Source organism: Lissotriton helveticus, chromosome 1_1 (genome assembly GCF_964261635.1).
Source record: "Lissotriton helveticus chromosome 1_1, aLisHel1.1, whole genome shotgun sequence".
NCBI lineage: Eukaryota > Metazoa > Chordata > Amphibia > Caudata > Salamandridae > Lissotriton > Lissotriton helveticus.
In genome coordinates this window covers 1,343,300,658-1,343,325,936 of record NC_136057.1, presented here as the reverse complement: position 1 = coordinate 1,343,325,936, position 25,279 = coordinate 1,343,300,658, and the positions used below count along the sequence as shown (strand labels likewise).

Here is a 25,279-nt window from a genome sequence, read left to right as displayed (position 1 = left end):
CTGCCCGAGTCCTCCCCCCTTGAGGATCGCATACTGGATGGACACCTGCCCGATAGCACTATCTCCCTTATTTACAAGAAACGGATTAATAATCGCGGACTTACTGGTCCGACTTCGGGAGGTTTGGGTCAGTGATGGGTTGGACTTGGATGACGAGGATTGGCAGTCGGCGCTCTCTTCTCCGAAAGAGGTCGCCATCCCCGCCCGTCTTCGTTTGGTTCAACTTAAGATCCTCCACCGGGTGTATGTAACTGGTCCGCGACTGGTAGTAATGGGTTTTTCCCCGGATGGCTTATGCAAGCGTGGTTGTGGGATGAGTGCTACATTTCTGCATCTTCTTTGGGAGTGCCCGGTGGTAGCAGCCTACTGGATTGATGTGCTTGCGGTGATTACTGTTGTGACTGGTATTACCCTGCGGCCTGAGGCCCGACGATGCCTGTTGAATGTGTGGGAACCCACCGACTATTCTGTGGCCCAGACCAGATGGGCGACCTTGGGATACATGGTCGCGAAGCGGGACATTGCGCAACTCTGGGGCGCATCCAGACCTCCAGACGTTTCGGTATGGGAGGAAAATATGGACTGGTCCATGTTCCGAGAGAAGACCGTCTATGTGGCTAGGGGCAGACCCAGGGCGTGGACGAAGATTTGGGGTCAGTGGAACGCATATCGTGGGGATATTTGTACCCCTCCCTTGGTTGACACTCCCGATGTTACCCTATCTCCCTAGGCTGGCGTTCCCGAAAATTTTCATGCTGTTTTAGGACTTTCCTGTCCTCCCCGCGGTCCGTCCTCCCCCCCCCCCGGCCTTGCCGAGTCCCATTGATTGTGCTTTTGTCTTCCTGATTAGTGGCTTTCCCTTCTGCCTTCTGAGCTGACTTGATTAATGTGTATTCGCCTTGTTTAGAGTTCGTTGTCTTTTATGTTTAATACAGAAAATTGTTATGTCCTGTCCTATGTTTGAGCAATAATTGGTATCTGATGTGTGCCTGGCCACGGAAGTGCTCGTTTGCTTCTTATGTTGTGCGTTGCTATTAGCGGCCAGCCCGTGTGGTTGTGGGCCCATCTTTGTATTTTTTATTCGATTGCTCAATAAAAGTCTTTAACCAAAAAAAAAAAAAAAAATAATAAAAAAAAAAAAAAGTGCCCATTATCATACACTTTTATAGGTTTGGTCTCAACTTGTAATATTAAGAACAAATAATAAATACCAGTACTTCACCTTTTATCCTGATGAAGGCTTTCTATTGATCCATGTACATGAGCCAAAATGCTATTGCAGCCTAATAAATACCAGTACTTCACCTTTTATCCTGATGAAGGCTTTCTATTGATCCATGTACATGAGCCAAAATGCTATTGCCGCCTAACACACAAAACGTCTGTACGTAAATGTATTATGATACAATAAATGCAAAGATTTCCCATCATAGATTAAGAGTTAGTTCACACCAAGTGACTGGAAGATCTCAGTGTATGACTTGAATATGCAGTCTTAGCATTTGAGTATATGCTATCTAAAATTATGTATTACATAATGATGGTTAACCCCGTTGGTGCTCATGACGAGCTCAGCTCGTCATGAGGTAAACCTCTCGTGTGCTCATGACGAGCTCAGCTCGTCATGACCACACCCATTTCTATTATGGCCCAGCACAGAAGAGGATCTTCTCAAGCAGCCACGGTGTTAAGCATCATTCCATGTATTAACCCCATCTTTATGGCTCATTTTATTATACAAGACGTTTATGATGAAATATCCTTCATCTGTAAGATTATAAAATTCTCATAACCAATTGATTATATATCTTTGTTGATTAAGGGCCTAATTTAGAGTTTTATACAGGGCACACCATGGTAAACATAACAAAATACCTGGTCCTTCAAACCCTTGGTTCACCTGCCTCACTGCAGCAGCCAGACCTGTGGTTTTCGGTCAACAAAGCATCCGTGGGGCCATCAGTGGAAGGCATTACATCGCAAATCCTAATTCGGGTGGGGGATGTAATCTCTTTTTTCTGTGTCACAACCAGGAAAAACCTGTAGCCCAAAAAGTTGGTGCTCTGCCCAGCACACATCCACTGTAATGTTAGGTGGCTTGGATATGTACGAGACCCTAGCTCTGGCTTGTCAGCATAATAGAATTTAGAGTGCAGAATTCTACAACCAGAGACTTCCATTTGCTGGAATGAATAAAATCAGGTATATTTGTTTGAAAAGAAAACCACAATCTACAACACCAGTGATCTACAGACAACATGCATTAGAATATCCTGTCAACTAAGAGCGGTTTCCCTATATAGGTTGATGATTCGTGATGGGTAACTTAAGCTCTCCAAATGTTGATGAGTATACATTTGTGATTGCATATATGGTTTGGTATTGTGGAGCCCCTTACTCTATTTGGAGCCACTGTGCCTGTGACAAATCTTCTGAAGTTCATTTGCTAACAGGTGTGAGACTGAACTATAGCCTGTCAAATTGTTCTACAAAACATATTGTTCCACAAAAATAATATGCTACTGTGTACTTACCGCGCATATGTGAAGAACTGACAGTCAGGGGAGGCGGTGCATGAATCCTGGCACTCAGTGAGGGTTTCTCGGAGGAGAGTCCTAATGTCACTGCCCAAGAAATCAGTGTCTTTGTAGGTTTTCGTGAAACAACCTTAAAGTAAGCAGAACAAAGTAGATTATACAAAAGAAGTCACCTAATGTTTATTACTTAAGTAGATTACAATGGAACTGGCACATAGAATATGTTCTATTTATTATGAATTCTTATAGTCAGTTCCTTAACCAAGGTATACCCAATAAAATAGCCTGACTTTCTTAAAGCATGCTAGGGTAACTCAAGTGACCAAATGCATCCTTTGACCCATAGACAATGATGGAATTGATTGTACCATGATGTCTGGTACTCCTATCTCTGGAACATAAAACTTGACTTGTATGAAGCAGACTTCATAAAAAACTGAAGCAGCCCTGGTCCTGCATCCTTCTTCAGGTTTGTGATGCAATATGGCTACCCTGACATATTACACTCCACACCCAGCTCATCATTGGTTTGAGGAAACAGGACCACTTTACCATTTAAGAAAGAATATGCTTGCTCTACAATACAGAAAGAGTTAAGATTTACAGAACCATTTATAACTCAGTAATCATCAATATGTCATTCGACCTGGTAACAAAATGTCCCATTTACAACTCAGAAATGCAAACAAAGCTGCGTAAGTGCTTGGTATTCATGAAAAATAATGACTATTCTATGTAGGCACATTGTATGCAGTGCGAATATCATGCATGCCATAGATTATTAAATGAAGTGAAATTCCACAAATGTCCTAAAGAGTTTCAGATCTATACACAAATTAATTTTCAAATGCTATTAGGAACTCTTTTAATGCAATCTATGGCATACGAGATTGGATCCACTGGATTTCAAGATACGCGAAGGAAATATATTACACTTGTTTGTAAACACCCACAAACGTATGGTTTTGTGGATGTGTGACTACATTCTGAATGCATCTCTTTGGGATCACTGAAAGAATATCAGAAACAGAAAATCATGTGGACTTAACGTGTCAAAAATATCGAGTACCAAAATATAGAGAAGGGAAGGGCAAATAGTTAAGTATAGATTTACTGTTCTTAACCCCAAATCCACGTACCTTGAAGATAAATTTATCGCCCAGGGACATGTATGTGGAGTTATATTGTTGAGCTATAGAGACTTACCTTCACAATATTGGCGTACTCCATATTCTTGACATGATCTTTTGGTCCATGATATATGTGTTTGAAATATTCTGTCTAAATACCTTTCTTCGTTCACTCCTCTAAATGTAATCGAAGTTCAGAACTAAGTGTCGAGTAAGAATGAGCTTGTACACTATAAAGTAGTTATTAAACATACGTAAAAGCATTCACCATGTTTCATTGCTACAGTATACTGCATAAAGTATGTGTATGCTATTAATGACCTTTCAATTGCAAGTCTGTCGGAAGAAGAATGGGGATCTAACCAACAATGAATAATGTTTACATTTACATATAGTTTCTGCAGACATTTATATATAAATTTATTTTTATGGGTTCCTAAGGCACACATATTGGTACTGCCCGAAAGTCCCTCTGTGAGGGTGTTCGACCAGTCAGATTTAATGTGGTCTTCTCCCAAACTTTTTGCTTGCCTCCAATTTTGCATGTGTTGGCCTTAGGGCTCTGTGCACTTTGCCACTACTATATAATTGCTTGTGCTCACTCCACTAAACATGGTTTGATTGACATATCAGTTTGGCATGTTTAATTTACTTGTAAGGCCTTGTAGAGGGATATCCTCCAAATTAGAACACTGGAATGTTGGGTGCTCCATTGAAGACAATGGAGCGCTTCATGCTTTTACGGGCCGATAGAGGCCCGCAAAACAACATTTCAATGTTGTTTTCAAAGGCCTCTGAGCCCGAAGGAATTTATTTTCATATTCTGTTTATTAATTATATAACAGACAGCAAAGATCAAATAAACTGAGGACCCAAGTCCCCTACAAAGAGATTCACCAAGCAAGGCTATTATCCAGGTTACATAATAGGACATTGTGACAAGAAGCCTATACAATGAGATCAATCCCTTCACATATTTTACTGAATAAGTCCCATAGAGCTTCAGTAGTGTAGAAAGGGAGAAATTGTATGATTCCCTATCCCCAGTTATTCTAGGAGAATGCACGTCAGCCAGGGTTGAAAAACAAACATTTTAAAGAGGCCCAGGGTATCGTACTCTATCTACAAGATTCCACTTGAGAGATCAGTGAAACGTTAGTATCTGGCCATGTGGGACAGTTCAATATAAACATATAGGTCTCTAGACAGGGGGTATTTTAAACTATAAAGGCAGCAGGGAACTATCAGCAATGGTATGTGTGTATATATATATATATATATATATATATATATAAAAAATTACAAAGGAAAAGAAAAAGCAAGGAAAAAGACAGAAAAAAAAAAAAAAAGGAGTACGGAGGCGGTGCTTTGAGTGGGTTCAACTTCCAGGGGAGAGTTGAAGTCATTGGGGGGGGAGGGAGGAAGCCCCCCCCAGTCTAAGCGGATCCTTCCGGTGATTCTGGTTTCCGGCCCCTAGCGTATGGTTCAAGGGAGTCTTCAAACATCTGTAAAGCACGTAGGTGGGGTGGGACCAGTCTGTAGTGTCTAGTCGTAGTAAAATAGTGTATAAGGGGCTGCCAAATCAGAGTGAATTTGGCATTTGTGTGGTTAATGTGGGCAGTAAGTAATGCAAGGGCTTGAAATTTACACAAATGGAGGAACCAAGTGGCGGGGGGGTTAGGTGGGAGGGTGTGGCTTCTTCGAATATAAAGCAATGGACTACCTAGTCTCCCCCAGCAAATGTAAAATCAAGCACCACTCCATGTGGGTTATCGCAATCAGTGTTAAAGGCTTAATGCCCAGTAGGGTAACGAATGGAGTAGAGGGGATAGAAAACCTCACTACCTCCTTGATGTGACTGAGGCCCTCCTTCCAGCACATTGTGAGGTTCAGGCATGACCATCATATGTGGATAAAGTCTCCTCTGTCACCCTGACACCTACAAAAGGTCGTGGAAAACTTGGAAACATTTGATGTAAGCGGGTCGGGTGTAATACCATCATGTCATCAGCGTATATGCGGACTCCCGCTGCAGCGTACTCCGATATATCTTTGGGATATCCCACCATAGTTGATCCCAACCCTCAGGCCATATATCCGCTGCCAGAGCAAAAGCCCATGGTGTATGATAGCCATGAAGTATGGAGTTGCGTGAACGCTGCAAGACAGAATATGTATGAGAGATCAAACCCTTTGAGCCCTCACATTTGCGTACCAGGGATCCAAAATCAGTAAGCCGGTTAGTGGCCTCTTGGATTAGAGTCTGAGAGGAAAGGCAATGACACAGCTGATAGTATTGAAGCCATGCCCTGTCCGTTAGATGAAAAGCCTGTTTGAATTGATCAAATTTAAAGAAATTGCCGCCCTGAAAAAATTCCTGAATATCTCGGCATTCACCATCAGTCAATGCAAGGAATGTGTTGTATATTAACACAGGAAAGTTGGTGGGTTCCAGGATACAGGTTTATTATGTAGCAGAACAGCTTAACACCCACAGAAAGACACACGTCTTCTTCCAACCGCAACCCAGCATCAATCCCCGAATCCCCACTGACATTCCTATGACATCATAAGTTCTAATATGACTAGCAATGGAATACCACACACCTCCCCCCCTTCAAAAAAAAACTAAATAAAAATAAAACACAACACAAACCAAAAAAACAGATATAAATTCAGAACCGAACAAAATCTTTGAATTTCATAGGAAGACATCTGACACGTGAACTAGAACGTGATGCAATTGACCTTTGATCACAGGCAGTAGGAGCACAATCGGAATGGTCTTCATTAACCAAATTGTCTGCAACACTATCCTGATCAACATTCACAGGACTAACATTCTTGGTTGTATTTCCACCAACAGTAGAAGTATTAATGGTATCGTCATTGGTAATGTCAACATTAACATTCTTATTCAAAGACATATGATCAAAGGCTTCACGAGTACCACAAAGTTCAGATTTGTCCTTCACTAAATGTGAACCATTAGAGGGAGGAGAGTTCGAAAGTGAAGAGAAAGAATTAGAATCAGTGGATCTACATTCAGTGTTTCAAGTCATCAGATCTACACATAGATATACGTCTTAAATTCCAAATTTTCCCATCTTCCACCCTCACAGCTTTGCTGAATAGTTCAACAACTCTGAGAGGACCAGACCACCTGGGAGAACCTTTACGGATTAGTCCACCAAACTTCACTCACAAAGTCACCTACACTTAATTTGGGTAGACCCACATTGCGTGCTGGTACACGGGACATCTTAGCCTGGTATTTATTGACTCTCTCTCTGACAGTTTCCAAATCTAATTCTAGATAATCACCCTTTTCAGTCCGCAACCACCAAGGCATGAGCTTCGAACCTGGCTTCCTACAGCGCAACATTTCAAAAGGTGACAATCCAGTAACAGTATTAGGAGAAAAGCGATAAGTCAATAAGGTAGCTTGGAGGGCCTTCTTCCATTTCAAACCACTACGCAAAGCTAACTGACAAGATTCTTTAATTACTCTGTTAAACCGTTCAACTTGTCCGTTGGCTTGAGGAAAATAGTTGGAAACTCTTTTATGTTTGATACCACAACTGGAAAGAAAAGATGAAAAAAATTCGCTAACAAACTGTGGTCCATTATCAGTAACGAGTTCTTCAGGTAGACCTTCTCTGGAAAAAACTTCATTAAGAAAATCAACAATCACTTCTGTATTTACCTTCTCCACAATTTTCAATTCCGGCCACTTGGAGAAGTAATCAACCAGAATAGCAAACATTTCTTTGCCCGACTGATAACTAAAAGGACCAACGATGTCTGCACCTAGTTTGTGCCACGGACCTTGAACAAACTCTACAGGAGTAGGACTCACAGAAATGGGTTTCACGGATTTATCACTCAAGGAACAAGGGGAACAATTCCTTACCCATTTATCAATCATGTTGTCCATACTAGGCCACCAGTAAAATTCTCTGATCCTTCTTTTAGTGGAAGACATCCCTAAATGACCTTCGTGAGCTAGGTCACAAATCATATCACGTATGCCTAAGGGAGGAATGATTTTATCATCTCTAAAAATCATTGCTCCATCATCCATCAAGTCATCCTTTACCTTAAAGAAAGAAGCCAGTTCACCACTAAGTTTCCTCTCTTCAGGCCATCCTTTGTTTAAAAACAATCTTACATCCTTCAGAACATCATCCTGCTCCCAAGCTTTAGTCCAATCAAGCTGAGAAATCGGTTTAGACTGTTTATCATTAACAATGATATTAATATCACTCATGGTAAATGCCACATCACATTCTTCAGTGTGATCCACTGTTGGACCATCCTTAACGGGAAAACGCGACATGCAATCTGCATGAACATTAAGGCGACCCGGAACATAGGTGACAACACATCGATATTCCTGCAACTTTGCGGCAAGCCTCGCTAGACGGGCAGTAAGAGTTCTACCTCCACCGGCAGATAGCATTGTGACCAGAGGCTTGTGGTCAGTCCTTAGTGAAAATTTGGTACCCCAAATAAACTGACGGAAATGTTGGGTAGCCCAGGTACATGCAAGTAACTCCCTCTCTATCGTGGAATAATTTACTTCAGAACCACGAAGAGACCTTGAAGCATAGGAGACAACATATTCACCTGAATTGTCTTTTTGCATTAAAACTGCGCCTAAGCCTATATTGCTGGCGTCAACACAAAGTATACATTCCTTATTGACTGAATATGGTTTGAGAAAAGGAGCACATACAATTTTCCTTTTAAGAACATCAAAAGATTCTTGCTGGTCTTTTCCCCATTCAAATTTAGCTTGTTTCTTGAGCAAGGAGCGTAAAGGGTGTACTAACATGGAATAATTCTGAACAAATTTCCCATAAAATTCTGTAAGACCCAGAAAAGATAGTAACTGTTCCTTGGAAGTGGGAATAGGAGCAGACAGTATACTTTTAACATGGCTGAGTTTGGGCTTTATACCATTCTCTGAAATTTCATGGCCTAAGTATTCAACCTTTGACTGTCTAAATTTACATTTCGAAAACTTTAAGGTTAAACCTTTCTCTTGGATACAATTAAGAACAGAATTCAAGTTTAAATCATGTTCAACACAGTTCTTACCAAAAATCAAGATATCATCTTGGAAAGCCACAGCACCACTACAGTTCCTTAGTACATCTCGCATGAGTCTCTGAAAAACGGAAGCAGCACTGGCCAGTCCAAAGGGCATTCTCAAGTATTGAAACATGCCCTCTGGAGTCACAAATGCTGTTAATTTCCTGGATTCTTCATGGAGCTCTACTTGGTGATATGCACTCGCCAAGTCTATCGTAGAGAATACTGTGGCACCAGACAAAGAAGAAATCAACTCATGAATGTTCGGTAAGGGATGTTTATCAACCCATATTTCCTGGTTCAGGCTACGAAGGTCCACACAGAGACGGAGATCTCCAGAACTCTTGAGGGATAAAACGACAGGGGAAACCCAGGGAGAGGACTCAATAGGTTCGATGATTTGTTTTATAACAAGATCGTCCAAAATTCCTTTGAGCTTATCCCTGTAAGCCAAAGGGACATTCCTTACCCTGTGTCTGACTGGTATCGCACTCTCATTGAGTATGATCCTATGCTTGAAGTCTGTGTATTTACCAAGGGTATCTTTAAAGACATTGGGAAACTTATTTTTAATATTGCTTATGAAACAAGAATCAATTGTGTCAGAAAGTAAGTTCACCTCTGGTTCTACAAAACACACTGGGGGATTGGCATTGGGATCTAGTTTGATGCCTAACTCACGTTGGTGTGGCCATCCTAAAATAGCTACTCCTTTAGTGGCTACGTACACTTTCCCATTGGTGACACGATCTTTGACTTTAAGTTTAGCCCAGAAGTACCCTTCTAATTCTATTTTCTTGCCTGAATAACCTCCTGGATGAATGTCTGGAACACAAAGTTCCCTATTGTACCAGAAACTTTTAAATAACTCTAACCCAATGATGGAATACCGTGAACACGAATCCATCATTAGCTCAATGGACATGCCATCAACCAGAATAGGATAAGATGGAAATTCATCTAGTTCAACCTCATCCACTGAAAGGATGCAATTGAAGCTATTAAGAACTTCTTCTTCCTCTTGTGAAATATAATTTACTCTTTGTGTTGAACGACAAACATTGCCAAAATGACCTTTACGTTTACACTTCACACATACTCTGTCCCAGGCAGGACACCCTTTATAATTGCCAACATGGTTGGTACTACCGCAACGGTAACATGAGATAGTCTTCCTTTGGCCAAATCTGTTATCTGGGAAAGTTTTGACTTCACTGGATTTTTTTTCACTCTCTTTCCTCAAAACATTCTTGGAAGAAAAATTAGGGTTAGATTGGTTTTTAACCAAAGAAACTTCAGGCTCAAGAACTGAAGATTTGACATTTGAACCTCTAATTTCTGATACAAATAACTGACTGTTCTATACCCTTGGCTATATTAATAACAGAATTAAGAGTGGTTTCAGTTCCAAGCCAAAGTCTCTCCTGAATTTTCTTGCTTTTCGTTCGCATCATAATCTGGTCTCTAAGAACCTGTTCATAGGAAATTGTTTCGAATGAGCAATAACAGGCTAAAGAGCGTAGTGCTGAAACATAGTCTTCTATAGACTCATCTTGTTTTTGAATGCGAGAGTAGAACTTAAATCTCTCCATGACAGTATTTATTTTCCTGCCAAAACGAATTTTCATTTGTCTAGTTGCCTTTTCAAAAACATCAATGTCACCAGCGTCTTCAATCGGGGGAAGATTGTCAAATTCTTTAATTCCTGCCCCTCCCAAACAATGTCGCAAAAGGGCCAGTTTGCGTTTAGCAGAACACCCCTCCTTTTCCAGGACGTCTACATAGGCCATAAACATAGGAAACCATAGATCCCATTCAATGTTAGGATCTCCTGCTGTTTGTAGAAAATGAGGGGGGGCAGCAATGTTCGACTTTTTTTTTTTTAATAATATGGACTGTTAAAGTATGTAATATAAAGTTTTGTAAGTATTTGGTACTTATTTTTTTTTCGTTTAGTAACTGCTCACTCGAACTGTGACTAAAATGTTTAAAAAGGCAAAAACCTGTGATGTCCGAGTAATTTCCTGCTTACTCCGATGGATTCTGAAGAATTTCAAAATGGTGGCACGCCTGTGACGTCAGCGCGCTTTTGGGGTTGGAGGTTAGGACCCACAATGCCAAGCGTCTTGTTTACGCGGTGAAGGAAGACGAACGTCAAGAAATGACGAGTTGGAAGTCTCCCTCGAGCCGCACTGGAACGCTCGGCCGTTTTGAAAAGACCAACGGTAAGAGATGAGCGGGTCGGGTGAAATGTTAGGAAAACCCCTCAAAATTAGTCGGAAAGGTAAAAAATTTCAGTCGAGTGGTTTTACATTACCAAATTCAGCTAGAAGCCGTTAATTTCTTTTGTAGATGGCTGGTACACCTGTGAACGCTGTTCCGCAGTAATTCTGCTTCTTTTCATTAGAAAGTTGCTGATCCCGATCGTCGCCAGTAATTGTGTTGTATATTAACACAGGAAAGTTGGTGGGTTCCAGGATACAGGTTTATTATGTAGCAGAACAGCTTAACACCCACAGAAAGACACACGTCTTCTTCCAACCGCAACCCAGCATCAATCCCCGAATCCCCACTGACATTCCTATGACATCATAAGTTCTAATATGACTAGCAATGGAATACCACAGAATGCCTGTGGCTGCATGGCAGGAGGAAACATGTTTTCCGTCTATAGGTGCATTGAGAGAGGGGAAGGTAGTCATACCATGGGGTATTGCTAGCTTGTCCCAGATCTCTAGGACTGTCTTTGTGGGGGTAGCTATGTATGCACTGCGAGGGGTAGCCCCTCATGGAAACCAGGCCAAGTCCCATGGGGGCCTACAGGATACTGCACAGTCTAAATGGAGCTAGTGTTTTTCGCTTTCGCAAACCATCCATTCCGATATATACCGGAGATGGCAAGCCCAATAATAGTCTAAAAGATTAGGGCACGCCAGTCCTCCCAGGTCCCGCGGCAGCATCGAAATCCTGTTAGACAACGTTGCAGGGAGTTCCCCATATATATTTAGTGAAATCTTGTTGCAGAGCCAGGATATCAGACTGTGGTATAGCAGTAGGAAGATATAGGATTTTGGGAAGAAAAGACATTCTGTTGGTATTAATACGACCAAGTCATGTAAGTGGAAGACCCTTCCGGGTAGCACGTCTATATCTGGGCAAGTTGTCAAAGTCCATGTCGAAAGCATAGGAATAAGATCTAGCCCCTGGTACCCAATTGATTAGTCAGTCCATTGTATTGGAATCAGGTCCCTCAGGCCCTGGTGCTCCTCAGTCGAAAGGGTAAGGTTAAGGGCATGGGACTTGGAGAGATTAATCCGGTATCCCGATCGCTTGAGGGAATTTAAACCCCTCGAACTCAGAGGCCTTGGATTTATTTTTTGGCACATTCTGCCCTCTAGTGGCAGACAGTTCTAATAGCCTTATAGCCCTTCGTAGTTGGGCTATACCGGCTATTAAAGTCCTGCTCCCTTGTTAAAGTCCCTCACCTTTGGATTGTGCCTTTAACACTTGAGCGGGCCTTTAATAGCCTGAATAGCCCACTATGGCAGGCTATATTAATTACCATTGAGCATGCAGAACTTGTTGTGACACCCACTTAAATAGCCCTTTTAACAGTTCTCAGCTGCCGCCATTTCAGCCTGAAAGCAGTGCCACACTGCCATGTTGACTTAGATTTTTAAACCCCTTGCCAAGTTTTAAAGTTGCCTTGTATTACATGTGTCACCCAAAAGGTAAGCCCTAGGTAGCACATATGGTAGGGTGCTGTGTAGTTAAAAGGTTAGACATGTACTTTTACATTTTACATGTCCAGGTAGTGAAAAAATCCCAAATTCGTGTTTCTCTAATGCGAGTCTTGCACCTCCCATAAGATAATATAGGGGATTACTTATTACATTTAGTAACCTGTAATTCTTAATTGAGAGGTAGATATGGCACGTTTGGTACATATGGAATTGAAATGATAAACCCTCTTTAATGGTAAAGTCGGATCTCATTACAATTTATAAAAAAATGCCACTTTTAGACATTTTCCTGCACTTAGACCTTTGTGCCTACGGCCTGTCTTGAGTCACATGATTGAGTGTAGATGACAGACTCTCATCCACTCACAATAGTGGCATTAACTGTGAATCAATAGGCCATCACTGACCGGATTGGAGGGGGGTACAGAGCAGAGCACAGCCCACTTGCACTTGAATAAACTGTGTCCGGTTTCCTCATAATAAGCTGAATGGCCCTATATTGTCACTGCAACTAGCTTGGAGCCAGGGTAGTGGACCCGGGAAATTCCATGTCCTTCAAACAACCAAAAGATTCTCCCACCTTCTAGAAGCAGGGCACCAGGGCATAAACTACCAGACTTGCGAAGGGGCTCAGGACTGCCTGCTTCTGTGACTTGCTGTGCTCTGCCAGACTGCTGTTGCTTGGAGCCTGCTTTGAACCCTCAGAGGCCAGCTCTGCATCTTCACCCAGGTTTGCAATAAGTGCCTCCAAGGTCTAGTTTGCCGACCTCCTGTTCAGAGCCACAGGGACATAATTGGCTCCCACCATCTTGCCCGCACCTGGACCTGCCCGAATGAGTCCTGATCTCAAAAGAGGGCTCCCTTCACCCATGGTTGTGGTGCTTAATGTGCCAAAAGGGCATTTTCCAAGACGGAGGACAGACAATGTGCCCAAAATGTTCTTTGAGAAACATGACTAGGACCAACCTAGTCGCCTATCCGCCCTACATGCATTGCCGGTCAGATAGACTTTGCTGCTTCTACAGCTACTTTCTTCTCTGCAGCAGCAAATCCTTTTCAGTGGGTCCTTCGACAAAGGGGTATCGACCTCATGGAACAAACTGTCTTCAGCCACAGCCTCCTGCTTAATCCTGCTGGAGATCATCAACTTCATTTCGACAGCTAAATCTGAATGTAAAATTCTCTGCGACTTCACTATGGCCATCTGACAAAGACCCTCCCTTTTTGAACACTTCTGCAGCCTTGCTGAACTTGTACCTTCTCAGACACTTTTCTTTCCAAAGTCCGAAGGTGAGCGCTGACTGGGCACAACCTACTTCCTGTATTCAAACCGCACTCCATCGCAGTTGGCCTGACCTTTAGATTTTGACCAGGTCTTGCATGACTAGATATCTGTGGTTGGCTCTTTGATGTTTTAGGCGTTAGATTGCACATAAACATAGATAATATTAGTCCTACTGATAAGTATTTTACACCAAAATGACAAATCCTAATTAAAATGGTTATAGGATTTTTCTTGTGTTGGGTTTTCACTTTATTACTGTTTGTGTGTGCTGCATAAATTACTTTACACATTTCCTCTAAAATAAGCCTGACTGCTTTTTGTGCAAAGCTAGCCAGGATTAGGAACTCAATTTAGGGACTATTTGTGGTTCACCATGCAAGGGATTGTGGCTGTCGCATGACCAGGATTCCCAACCTAGCCAATCAACAACCACATTTTTCACAAAGGATTGTCTAAGGCAGACAAGAGTGAAATCCAAGCTTCGGTGTTGAGAAGGTTGGACAACAGCTGGGGATCTCTGACGTATGGAGGTGAAACTTATATTTTGGAGTTTACAAAATGTAAAAAATTAGACACCACGTACTCTGAAAATTAAGACCAATTATTAAGACTGATCGAAAAACATTTTAAAAAGGCATGTTCGAATCATCAAGAATGAAGAATAAAATAAAGAACCAATAATTAAGGAATGTAACTCAGTCTAGAAGTTTGTTTACCATATTGATGCAAATAGTAATATGTATACTGAAACACAAAATTCATGAACAAAAAAGAAGAATGAAACAAATGAATATAAACTATTGCTAAACATCTATTTAAGATCATGTGTTTAGAAAATAGGTTTGCTATGCACAAAAAACAACAAAGTTATCAAATACATAATAATTGTACAAACAGTTTTCAGACTATAACCTTAAAAGGATGAGCAGTTATCGCACTGAATTTGTTACTATGCACACGCTTCTCAGATGTGCATTGCTCATCTAATAATCAAATAAAAACAGATTGGACAGATGACTCCAAGGGGGAAGCGTTCATTTATACAATACGTACTATGTTTGTTTGGGTCAACTGTGGATAAACGAAACCCAGACACAGCATTTGCCAAAGTGGCTCTCCTTAATGGAAGACCATTGTTCGTGAATTTCAGTAAACAGGTATAGCTGCAAAGAAAGAAATGAAAAATGAAATATTGATGGAATTGTAGCCCTAAAATCAAGCACTTTGTTAATATGTGCACTTGACAGTCAATGTTTACTATGCTACAACCTCTGACATTCTTAAACTCAATCATATTGGCAGTACAAACATTAAAAAACAATTTAAAATTGCATCATATATAGTTTTCAACTGTCTAACTATAGTGTGAAGATACATTCTATCCACCGGTGTTGGCCTGTTTATGGATGGTCTGTTTGGTTGCTTGTTTCAAAGAACATTGGTAGGTTTGCGCATGTTTGCCTATGTGAGCTGCGCAAGTATCTCCATGAACCAGTGCAGGAAGTGAATTTGGGTGTTTGTATTTCGTCACGGAGTACTCGGTGCATAAGCGGTCATTCATGTGTCTGGATGAGGTGTTGACAGTTGTTTAAATGGTGTGTTAGGGTTGTCATGTGACAAAGTGGGTCTCTAATTGTTTTATGTTTAGAACACCTCAGTCAGAAAGAAATCATCCTTGGGCAACTTAATTCACTTCAACATATACATTCATACATAAAACCATATCACCAGAACATACCACCGCCATCAAAGGCCAAGTTTAGGAAAATTACAAACATTTTATTAAAATCTAATTGAACATATGATCATACATAAAGCATTAATTTCCAAAGGACAATTAAAAGATAAAAACACTATTTAGCAATTAAAAATCACACAAATGAATGCCACACTGGGAGCTCCAAAGAGTATTCACATCCACAAACATTTAATTGATGTAGGAAAACAGCACCCAGACTTCCCAGTGACAGGGGTCTGCAAAGAGAATATCTAACAACCTCAAGAAAATGATCTCCCGTATCAAGAAAATGATCTCCCGTATCAATCTAGAAACTCATTCCGTAATAATGGCAGCAAAAGCAGACATCCAGGCCATGGCAATCTCTTGGTAAGCCGGTAAAAGGGCCACAGCTTTACAGGGGGGCAATCACTCAAGAGACATAGTTCTGGACGTACCTGCAATGTTCCAGCCAATCAAGAGGAGATTAATTTCTCAATAGCTCCACACCACTGGGCATTCCCACACTACATGGATGAGGTTTCCCTCCTCTGGGTGATATTTGGGCCAAAGTACAAAGACACAGCTATAAATCATACAAATATGGGAGTTGCCATGTAAGTACAATGAAGAAAATAAAATTGCAGCAGTTTGACCCTGGCATTAGGAGATCCCTCCAGCAAACAGCCCGCCAACCTACTCCAGTCGTAACTCTCTCAATGTACCTGGACCACAGGATTCTTATCCCTCGCAGCGACACCTTGCCTGGGTGTAGGCTTTCCCTATGTAGCAAAGTAAGAGCCTTCCTTCTGATCCCTGTGTCAGGTAAGGTGTAAGTTCCTGTGTATTTCAGCTTCCCATGTTCTGCAGCACCTCAAAGGAGACTCCTGGATGAGCAGCATTTATGCCAAGAACTGTGCAATAGATATACATTTGGACGCAATATCATCAAATGTGTGGAGCTCGCATAATTCACACACGTCACCCACAGTGGTGGTCCCAGCTCCAAGCCACATTGATATTCTTGCACGCCTCTATAAATATGGGCTACCACCGAAGAGGATATCAGGAACACCCCATCCTTTTCAGATACCTAGCACAACAGTCATGTGCCTTTTTTTGTTGCCTGCGGAAAAAAGCTTCAGGCACCTGCACGCTCCAACAGAGATTAGGACCACAATTCAGACGAGGTACAGTCACCAGTGATTTATCTCCTACTGCTCATCTAGCTACATATTAGAGCTGTGAAACTATGTAATGCTAATATCTATTAAACCCAGGTACCCGTCAGTCAGAAGGAGTCTTGGTTTGTAGATGGGGTCACTTGAACAAACTATGTTTACAGTGATAAGTTCTGATCCTGGTGATGGGGAGGCAGAGCTACCCACCATCCTGTAACCACCACTTTCGAACCCCTCCTCAGTCGACTCGGGGTCTCCAAGACCAAGAGGGAGGCGGCAGACTGCTCGGGAGTGGAGGCACTGCTTGAGATTGCCGCCCTGAGACCATGGCATGCAACTGACCTTGTCCTTTCAAGATAGCGCCATAAGGAAGCTACCGCTGTGCTGCAAAGCATGCCCACTGCTGTTACCCAATGGGAATAACTAGACTGCAGCCTTGAATGGGGTCTGAACCTCTTGGCATGGAGCTGCAGGGGCCGCTTGCTCTCTTCCCTTCCTATGACTTGCCGATTGTCCCAAGGAGCAGAGGGTGCCCCGCCCACCCACAGGATCAATTGCCATCCAGTGTGTGGTGATGGCAGCTGGTGTCAGAGTGTCTTGTATCCTGTGGTGGGATGTCGCATTCCCAATCCTGAACATAACACGGGCTGCCTGGACAACGGGGGACAAACTGGATGCTACTCATTATTAGAGAGGTGCTGGAGGCCAATATAGAGTCAGTGGCGATAGATCTCGGTTTACTCAGAGATCACAGAAAATTAGCAGACCGAATGCTCACAGTGGAGACTCCTGTTGCCAATCCAAAAATCATTCTTCTATATTGCACAATGTGTCTGATCAGATCTGAACACTGGAGGACAGAATTGAAGACTAAGAGGGCAGGGCCCAGTGTAATAATATAACACAAGGTCTTCCTAAACGTATTGAGGAAGAAGCAATGATTTCCCTCGAGTATTCGCTACAAGAGGTGGTAGCCCATGAAGGCCTGTTCAAAACGTATGCCATGTAGTGAAAATACAGAGTAGCGTACAGATTTCCCCAGTGCCAGGCATGCTACCTCGGTCCATGGTGGCCTGGCTTCATCATTGTGACAGACCATCTCATGCAACAGGCTTGCATTGCGGGCCCCTTCCAAGAGGAAAATACAAAAGTCGAATTTTTTTTTTTTATCACCACAGTAGCTGTCAGGGCTTCCTATGACTTTCTTTATACCAATCAAAGAGGCTGCGAGATCTAGATATTCCATATGATTTGTTCTTGCAAAGCTCAGCGTACAACAGAATGAAATGTCTTTTTTTAACCCAGACTGCAGCACAGGAATGGCTTCACACCCAGGTGCCCCTATGCAGTCCAGACCATAGGAAAGGTATCCCCATACTGTGGAGATTCAAATGGTCTCTCCAGGAGAGAAAAAAAAAAAAAGCAGAGGGCCCAGTGTAACAGACTTTTCAGGAAGAGGCCTGGCTCTTGCCGTGTCTGCACTGATGGGACACAGCGAGAGACCAGGGAAGTGCAGTCCCTTCGGCCGAGGACTCTGGGTCGGATGTGGACAGTATCACTAGCTACTGCGCCCAGCTGCCTGAGATCACACCTAAATCGGTGGATGACATTTGACAATACAGTCTGCTGGGGAGGAGTAAGCTGTGTTCAGGAGATCTTCTGGAAAGACCCCTCTTGATATCTCAGACACCAACTGAATTGCATTCTGCATGGCTTGTTTAGGTGTGGGCCCTGGGGACAGGTGGGGAGGGACTCAAACTCTAGATCCCAGGATTAAGAGGGCTTACTCCCCCTCCCTAATCTCAAATGACAGTCCCATCAGATTTCACTAGAGAAGCGTTAATGCGATGGTTTATTATTGTTTGGATGGAGTGTCATGGCACAACTGCACGGGTAGGTGTAGTGGGGGGGCAGGGAGTGGAGGGGGGGGGACTGTTGAAGTTTCCATTCAACATATAATTGGTGTTTGCTTTATTCCTACACACGCATGTCCTACTGGGAGGTATGGAGTAGGCCGCATGTTTGGATACAACTCGCTTAGACTCTGACTCTAGCCCCGATGGCTAGTACTACCACTGTAGGGGTGCTTCCCAGGAGTTCCTCTTCCAAGAGACACATGGGCCAGACATGTCTTAAAGGACAGAGGGTCCAAATTGCCTTCCTCCAGGAGACTTGCTTAACAAAAGAGGATAGCCTGGCGCTGCAGAAGTGCTGGAGGGGGAAAATCTTTGCTCCTATGTATTCATTACTCACTAGAGGGGTGCCAGCTTTGATGCTTTCCGGGACCCTGTTCTTCTCACAGATAGAGATAATTGACCCAGAAAGCAGTGCTTAATGAGACGGTGCTTTCAGCACCGGCACTTTTCACAGGCCTACGATTCCTGACCCTGCAGGTGGTGGGCTCAATATTACTCAAGTTTTGTTTTTGCACTCATCTGTCGGTGTAGGTAAAGAAGTAAATCGCATGACTTAGGGAACAGACAGCGAGCATGGTTACAGGATAAAGCCTGAGGCAGTGCAGGAGTTGAAAGTTGGGTACACCGGAGGTAGGTGTGGGCTGTGGCTTCCTTGGCAACACTTTCAGCACTTTTTTTTTTACAAATTAAGCACTACCAGAAGTTAGGTTTGATAGTTTCAGTCAAGTTAAATGGCAAAGATATAGCCCTAGTGAACATTTATGCATCTTTCTCCAGCACCCCTCCTCATCTGTATACACCACTACCCTATATTACTCAGAGGAGATCTCAACTGTGTGGCTGATGTCATTTTAAACCACATCCCACACTACCTACATTCTCTCCCCGATGCATAAGACTACCAATTGTTTTGAGACTGAATCAACAACTTGGGATTGGATACCTGGTGAATCTTCTAGCCGGAGGGCGGAGTTTATGCTTTTATATGCATGAACTATTGGTACACCTAGATGATTTTACGTTTTAGTGACAGACGAGAACCAAAAGACCAGAATATCTGGCAAAAGCTCACTCCAACCATAACCCGCTATTGTGGACTCTTGACTGGAAGATGTCCAGACCTAGCATTCCGAACTCGAAACTCAAAGCTACAACATTTGAAGACCTAGTTTTCAGGTTTGCACTGAGGGACATGATCTGTAAAGGGAGAACATGGGGGCGGCTTCTTCTTTACTAACAGAATTGGATGCATTTAAATTAATAGCGTGCGATCACTGCACATCAGCGGTGGTGGGGACTTGGATCCAGCTTCATGCTGAGATTGCACACCAGGAGCAACTCTTACCATAATTAGAGCTACTAAATGAAGGAACACAGGCATCTGAAGAAGGACTGAGCAGAAAGGGAGAAATTTATGTTATAGGATTGACAACAGGCATACGAGTACAGAGCATACACAACAAGAGTGAATGTGGAACGTGACAAGACTGGTAGAATGATGACGTGGCTCACTAACCTAGATGAAAGGGTTCTCAAGTACTGCAAATGTGCAGCAGAGGGCAAACTTCTTTATAATCAGGTTAGAAATCAACAAGGACTTTGCAGTCCATTACTCTAATCTCTATGAGTGGTTGGAGAATGGTCCTCATACAACCCCTACATGAGCAAAACTTTCAGGGCTCACCTAGTTAATGCACAGGAGGCAAGGTCACATCCCCTACAAGCTATGCACTGTGAGGCCACAGACCCGGATGGCAAAGTCACAGCGACAAGGCCACTGGGCTCGTAGGCAAGTTACAGCACGGTGGCTTGTCTCTGCGCACCTTTACCTTAATTTTGTGCTGTTGATTCCACACTATTTACAGGTCCCTCTGGTCAGAACCGGCCGCTATGCATGGAGAAAGAGGCACACCCTAAGTAGCCATGTGCCTCCTCTGTGTGTCAGACTGCCCATTGCCCGAATGCTCACCCCTTACGCAGTGCCATGGGCACCAGAATCCTGATCAGACTGGCTGTGTGTGACGCTGTCTCTACCTGGGTCTTCAGCACTTTGGATCCCAAATTTCCCTGCTGCTGTTTGAAACCAAAATGGCAGCTGCGAGGATTCATGCACCCACTTCACTACTCCAGCCTGCTTTTGCCATATGATCTTTCGGTGTCTAAACTTAGCCAAGGGTATCAGTGATCGATAGGGGTCAACTCATCTCTGAGGAAGGGAGGGGCAGCAGTGGCCTTGAAATCATTTAATTTCACCTGGGAAGAAATTGAACTCAGAAATACACCTTCTCCATTCCCTCGTTAGCTACCTGCCTCTTACAAATCCCACTTAAAACCACCCATTAACTACTAAAGGTCTGTGGTGTACAACAACTGCAGGTATCATTGAGTACTATTCGGTGTACTGGTACACAACAACTGCAGGTATCATTGAGTACTATTCGGTGTACTGGTACACACAGACATCCAACTTGTTGATGACATCAACTAACGTCTCCCAGTACCTGATAAATGGGATGAACAGAGGAAGTGCAAATACTTTGTACCCGTAATTCCCCACCTTGCTGAAAATTGGGTGCAAATAGCTGCACCCTGGAATTAGTTAGATTTTGGGACTTCCATACTCACCTGAACTTAGGGGCCTGCTTATACAAGTTTGCAGTTCTCCTCATGTTAGAGGCCAGTAATATGTCTCTTGCTCAACAGCCAATATACCCATAAATACACATTATAAAACAGATACCTTGGAATGCCGCGATTCTCTAAAATAAAGGTGAAAAATGTGCATCGAAAATGGACAGTGCAGTAAATCTGGCAGCATTCCGCATCTGGAGCCGCGATCCTCTCAATGTCATTTCCAGGAAACTCCACATTCTCTAAGAGTGTGCGAACTAAAACAGAGAATGAAATTTATGTTATGAAAGAACACAGGACCCTATATGAAAATGTGTTGATAGACGTTTAGGACAAATAAGAGGATAAACAGACAATAGCACATATGCCCCTGTAGTTTAAAAAACCTCAGGCAACATATTAACTCACCCTCTGAAAGCACAGAAGGCTTAAAAGCAGACAATATGGAACATACTGAAAGAAAGTATGACAAAGCAGTGCAGAAGGGTCCAATCTAGGTACATGGGGGGTAACAAACACCCCTGCAGCCCCTGTGGTGGGGGGGAAACAGTCTTCAGTACGTGAAGGGGGGCCTCAGCTCATCTGTAGACAGATGTGTGTCTAGCTCTGAAGCAGCTGCAGTATGCAGCCTGCTCTGAGCTCCCCGCAGGGACTCAGGGCTGAAGAGGAACAAAGTAACAACTCTTCAGTCAGAGCCTTCTAGGACCCCGACAAGAGTGGGGGGCCTCAGAGAGATCATTCTCTACACAGCACCCCTCCTCTGAGAAGGGAAGAGGCAGGAGAAGATTTGCAGCTCCAGGAGCAGGACTGCTGGGACGCTTTGGAAGGTACAAACTCAGGGGCAGAGCTATCAGTGGTGCTGCCAGTGCAGTGATACTGGGGTTTAGGAGCATCGTGGGGCATCATGTCTGTGTAGACTGCATTTATTTTAACTTTTAGGCTCCTCAGATGTGTTTTTCCTCATATCGGCCCTGCACCAACCTCGGTTTCCACTTGCTGGAAAGAAACTGGAAGGACAGGTAGAGAAAAAGAAAAGAGACCAGCCACAGATTGGCATCAGAGATGGTCAGTGGTTTAATTTGTAGATTATTTCTGAGCGGCTGTATTGCGATCGTGCTCTGGCTGCTTGTCAGGATTTGTGATTCTTTATAAGCGAGTGGCGCAGCATCAACCATCCAATGACAAAGCAGTTCATGCTCAAGACACTTTAGAGGAGGTGCTGAGAAGTCAGGTTAAGCACTTTCACCACATGCAATGCTTTCAGTTTGTCACTCATCACCAGGGCTGGCTTTAGCGGTGCCTGGTGCTACAGTCTTTTTTGGCACCCCTCATCCAATGACCTCCTCCTGGTATTACCTCACTACCATGTGGCAAAAGAGCCACTCATCTCTCCATAGCCCCCATCACATTTCCTTTGTTTTAAAGCACTGTTAAAGGGTAGTTTTACTAATCCACTCACCTAGCCTAATAAAATACAGATCTGTTCTTTGCAGCAGGCATATTAACACTCTGTGATATTTTATGACGAGTCGAAACTGCCACTACACACAACCCTGATCTATTTCTCTAGCAGGAACATTACAAGAGTTATTTTGACATTTTTAATGCTACCTGAAAGATAGATGCACAAGGAACTCTGCAGCAGGCATTTCAAAATCGTAAGAAGCTGTTAAGTGCAGCCCCCTCCTGAGTACAGTGCCCTCTCCAGGTCAGCACCTAGTGCGGCTGTACCACTCGCACTGCCCAAGTGGAAAGTTGAAATAAACAAAGTGATTTTCCAGGGTGAACGAAGGCGAGTGCTTCTGTTCTAGTTCTCGAAACTTGGACACTCACTTGGCATTAAACTAATGTTTGTTGTCTGTACATACAGTCCCTCCTGGTTTTCAAAGTCTTTTCCATTTTTTGGGGATGCCAGAGCTCATTAACACAATGTAATAAATGTGCTTGGATTCACAGCAGTCCATTTGGGATAGCACTTGTGCTGGAGAAAAGTTCCTTGACCTCAACTCCATGGAAAACACTGCAGAGGACCCAAAAACACAAAGGCCAGTGCATATTTCAACGTAGGGGCAATAATGCTGCAATTTGTATTTTTCAGATGGCATTATTTTGTTAAAACCTTGTATTACTCCAGTATGGGATTCTAACCCTATTTTATAGTTTCATTCTCAAGTGCAAAGCAAAATGTCTACACATAAAGTCTGAATTCTCAGAGAGAAATATAAGGGACAGAGTGGAAGATGAAATTAGAGCTGAGAGCGCGTAAATGACAGAAGGGAAACATGATTGAGAAATGTAACAATGAGGGGAAACAAATGTGAAAAGCCAAAGAAAAAAAAAAAAAAAAAAAGATTAAATGACAGAATAAGCAGAGCATAAGGGGTGAAGAACGAGAGGGAGGAAAAACAATGTAAAACAAAGAAGGAGCAAGATAATGATAAGGAGCTAAATGGAAATAATGAGTAAGTGAAGCAGAGAGAAAGACAAAGGGTGAGAGAACTAAGAGAAGAAGACTTGAGATGGATAAAGTGAGAGAAGATACAGTGAGATCAAAAGAGAAGACATTTATTGTGATCTGTTCATGAATTTGAAATAGGCCAAGTCACAGTTCTATCATTTTGAGGTTGGTAATGTGTACAGTAATGCCTTTGAGACTATAGATATACAGATCAAAAACTTTGTTATAGGAGTTCCCTTGAGGGGAAGACGGTTATTAGAGAATTCCGCAGACCAAGGGAGAGTAAAATAAGTTTACAGTGTTTGAGTGTAACAGCAAAATAAAGACCACAAATCTGAGAAACCTTAAAGCTACCGGAGATGTGAATATATAAACAGAGAAAGTAATCTTTAAAGAGCACAAATGTGTACATGTGAGAAAGAAAACGGGATTAGAGCTATGGGAAATGCATTAGTTTGCACTTAGGAAAAACTCTGGTGTATGAAAGAATACAAGATCAAAAGGTGAAATAAATCCCCAAAGAGTGTATAAGAGGAGTCGGACAAACCCAGAGAACATAAAGAGTGAAAGACCCACAAGAGCAAACTAGGCACCCTTGAGAATGAGGAAGTAAGGCAGCTAAGCCACGAGAGATAGAGCATATGAATTAAGTATCGTAAGGATCACTGAAAAACAATACGTTTTCTGTTGATCAAAATATGTTGTGCTGAGAAAATTAAAGAAGCCCGGGATGGTAGATCGTGTTGCGTGGACCGGCGTCAGGGGATAAATAAAGAGGGTGAGCAAAGAGACTCCCTCCCTTTCCAAACCCACAGATATCAACTGCAGAGTACCCAAAGGATCATCGCTCAGCCCCACACTCTTCAACATTTACATGGGGCCACCATCGTCAGACAGCATGGGCTCAGCATAGTTTCATATGCCGACAACACCCAGCTCATCTTCTCCCTCACGAAGATCCTCAAAGACTCCCGACTGCTTCCAGGAAGGAATAGCTGCCTGAAGCTCAACTCGGAGAAGACTGAGGTCCTAGTCCTTGGACCCTCTACCTCTGCCATTATCTGGTGGCCCTCCGTCCTCTGGAGTCCTCCCACGCCAACAGACCACACGGAACCTCAGCATCATCCTGGACTCCTCCCTCACCATGATCCACCAGATCAACTCTGTAGCCTCCACCTATTTCAATTGCCTCCGCAAGAACTCCAATGGATCCCCCCGAATGCAGAAAGACTATTGCCCATGCACTCGTAACCAGCAGACTGGACTATGGAAACGCCCTCTATGCCGGACTCAGAGCCCTCCTACACAAGCTCCAAACCATCCAGAAAACCACAGCCAGACTTTCCCTCGGGATCCCACGGCACGAACACATGATCCAACACCTACGAGACCTCCACTGGCTCACATTCAAGAAGTGTAAACTTCAAACTGCGCACCAACGCCTACAAATCCCTCCACAACTTCAGACCCAGGTACTAATATGAGAGAGTCACCTTCCACGTACCCAAAAGGAACCTCCGCTCCACCGACCTCGCCCTGGCAGAGACCCTCCACATCTGCAGGAACAGAGCAGGCAGAAGAGCC

At 43.1% G+C, this 25,279-nt stretch overlaps 1 protein-coding gene across 1 annotated transcript in view; it reads right to left on the bottom strand.

Annotated features, from left to right (window-relative positions):
• LOC144772881 (coagulation factor XI-like) overlaps positions 1–25,279 on the bottom strand; it is an 86,713-nt gene that overhangs the window by 29,677 nt on the left and 31,757 nt on the right. The window contains exons 3-5 of the mRNA XM_078657537.1: positions 21,347–21,494; positions 14,846–14,955; positions 2,535–2,667 (exon numbers count right to left, since the gene is read on the bottom strand). Coding sequence (XP_078513663.1) covers positions 2,535–2,667; positions 14,846–14,955; positions 21,347–21,494 — 391 coding nt within the window. The remainder of the gene's footprint in view (positions 1–2,534; positions 2,668–14,845; positions 14,956–21,346; positions 21,495–25,279) is intronic.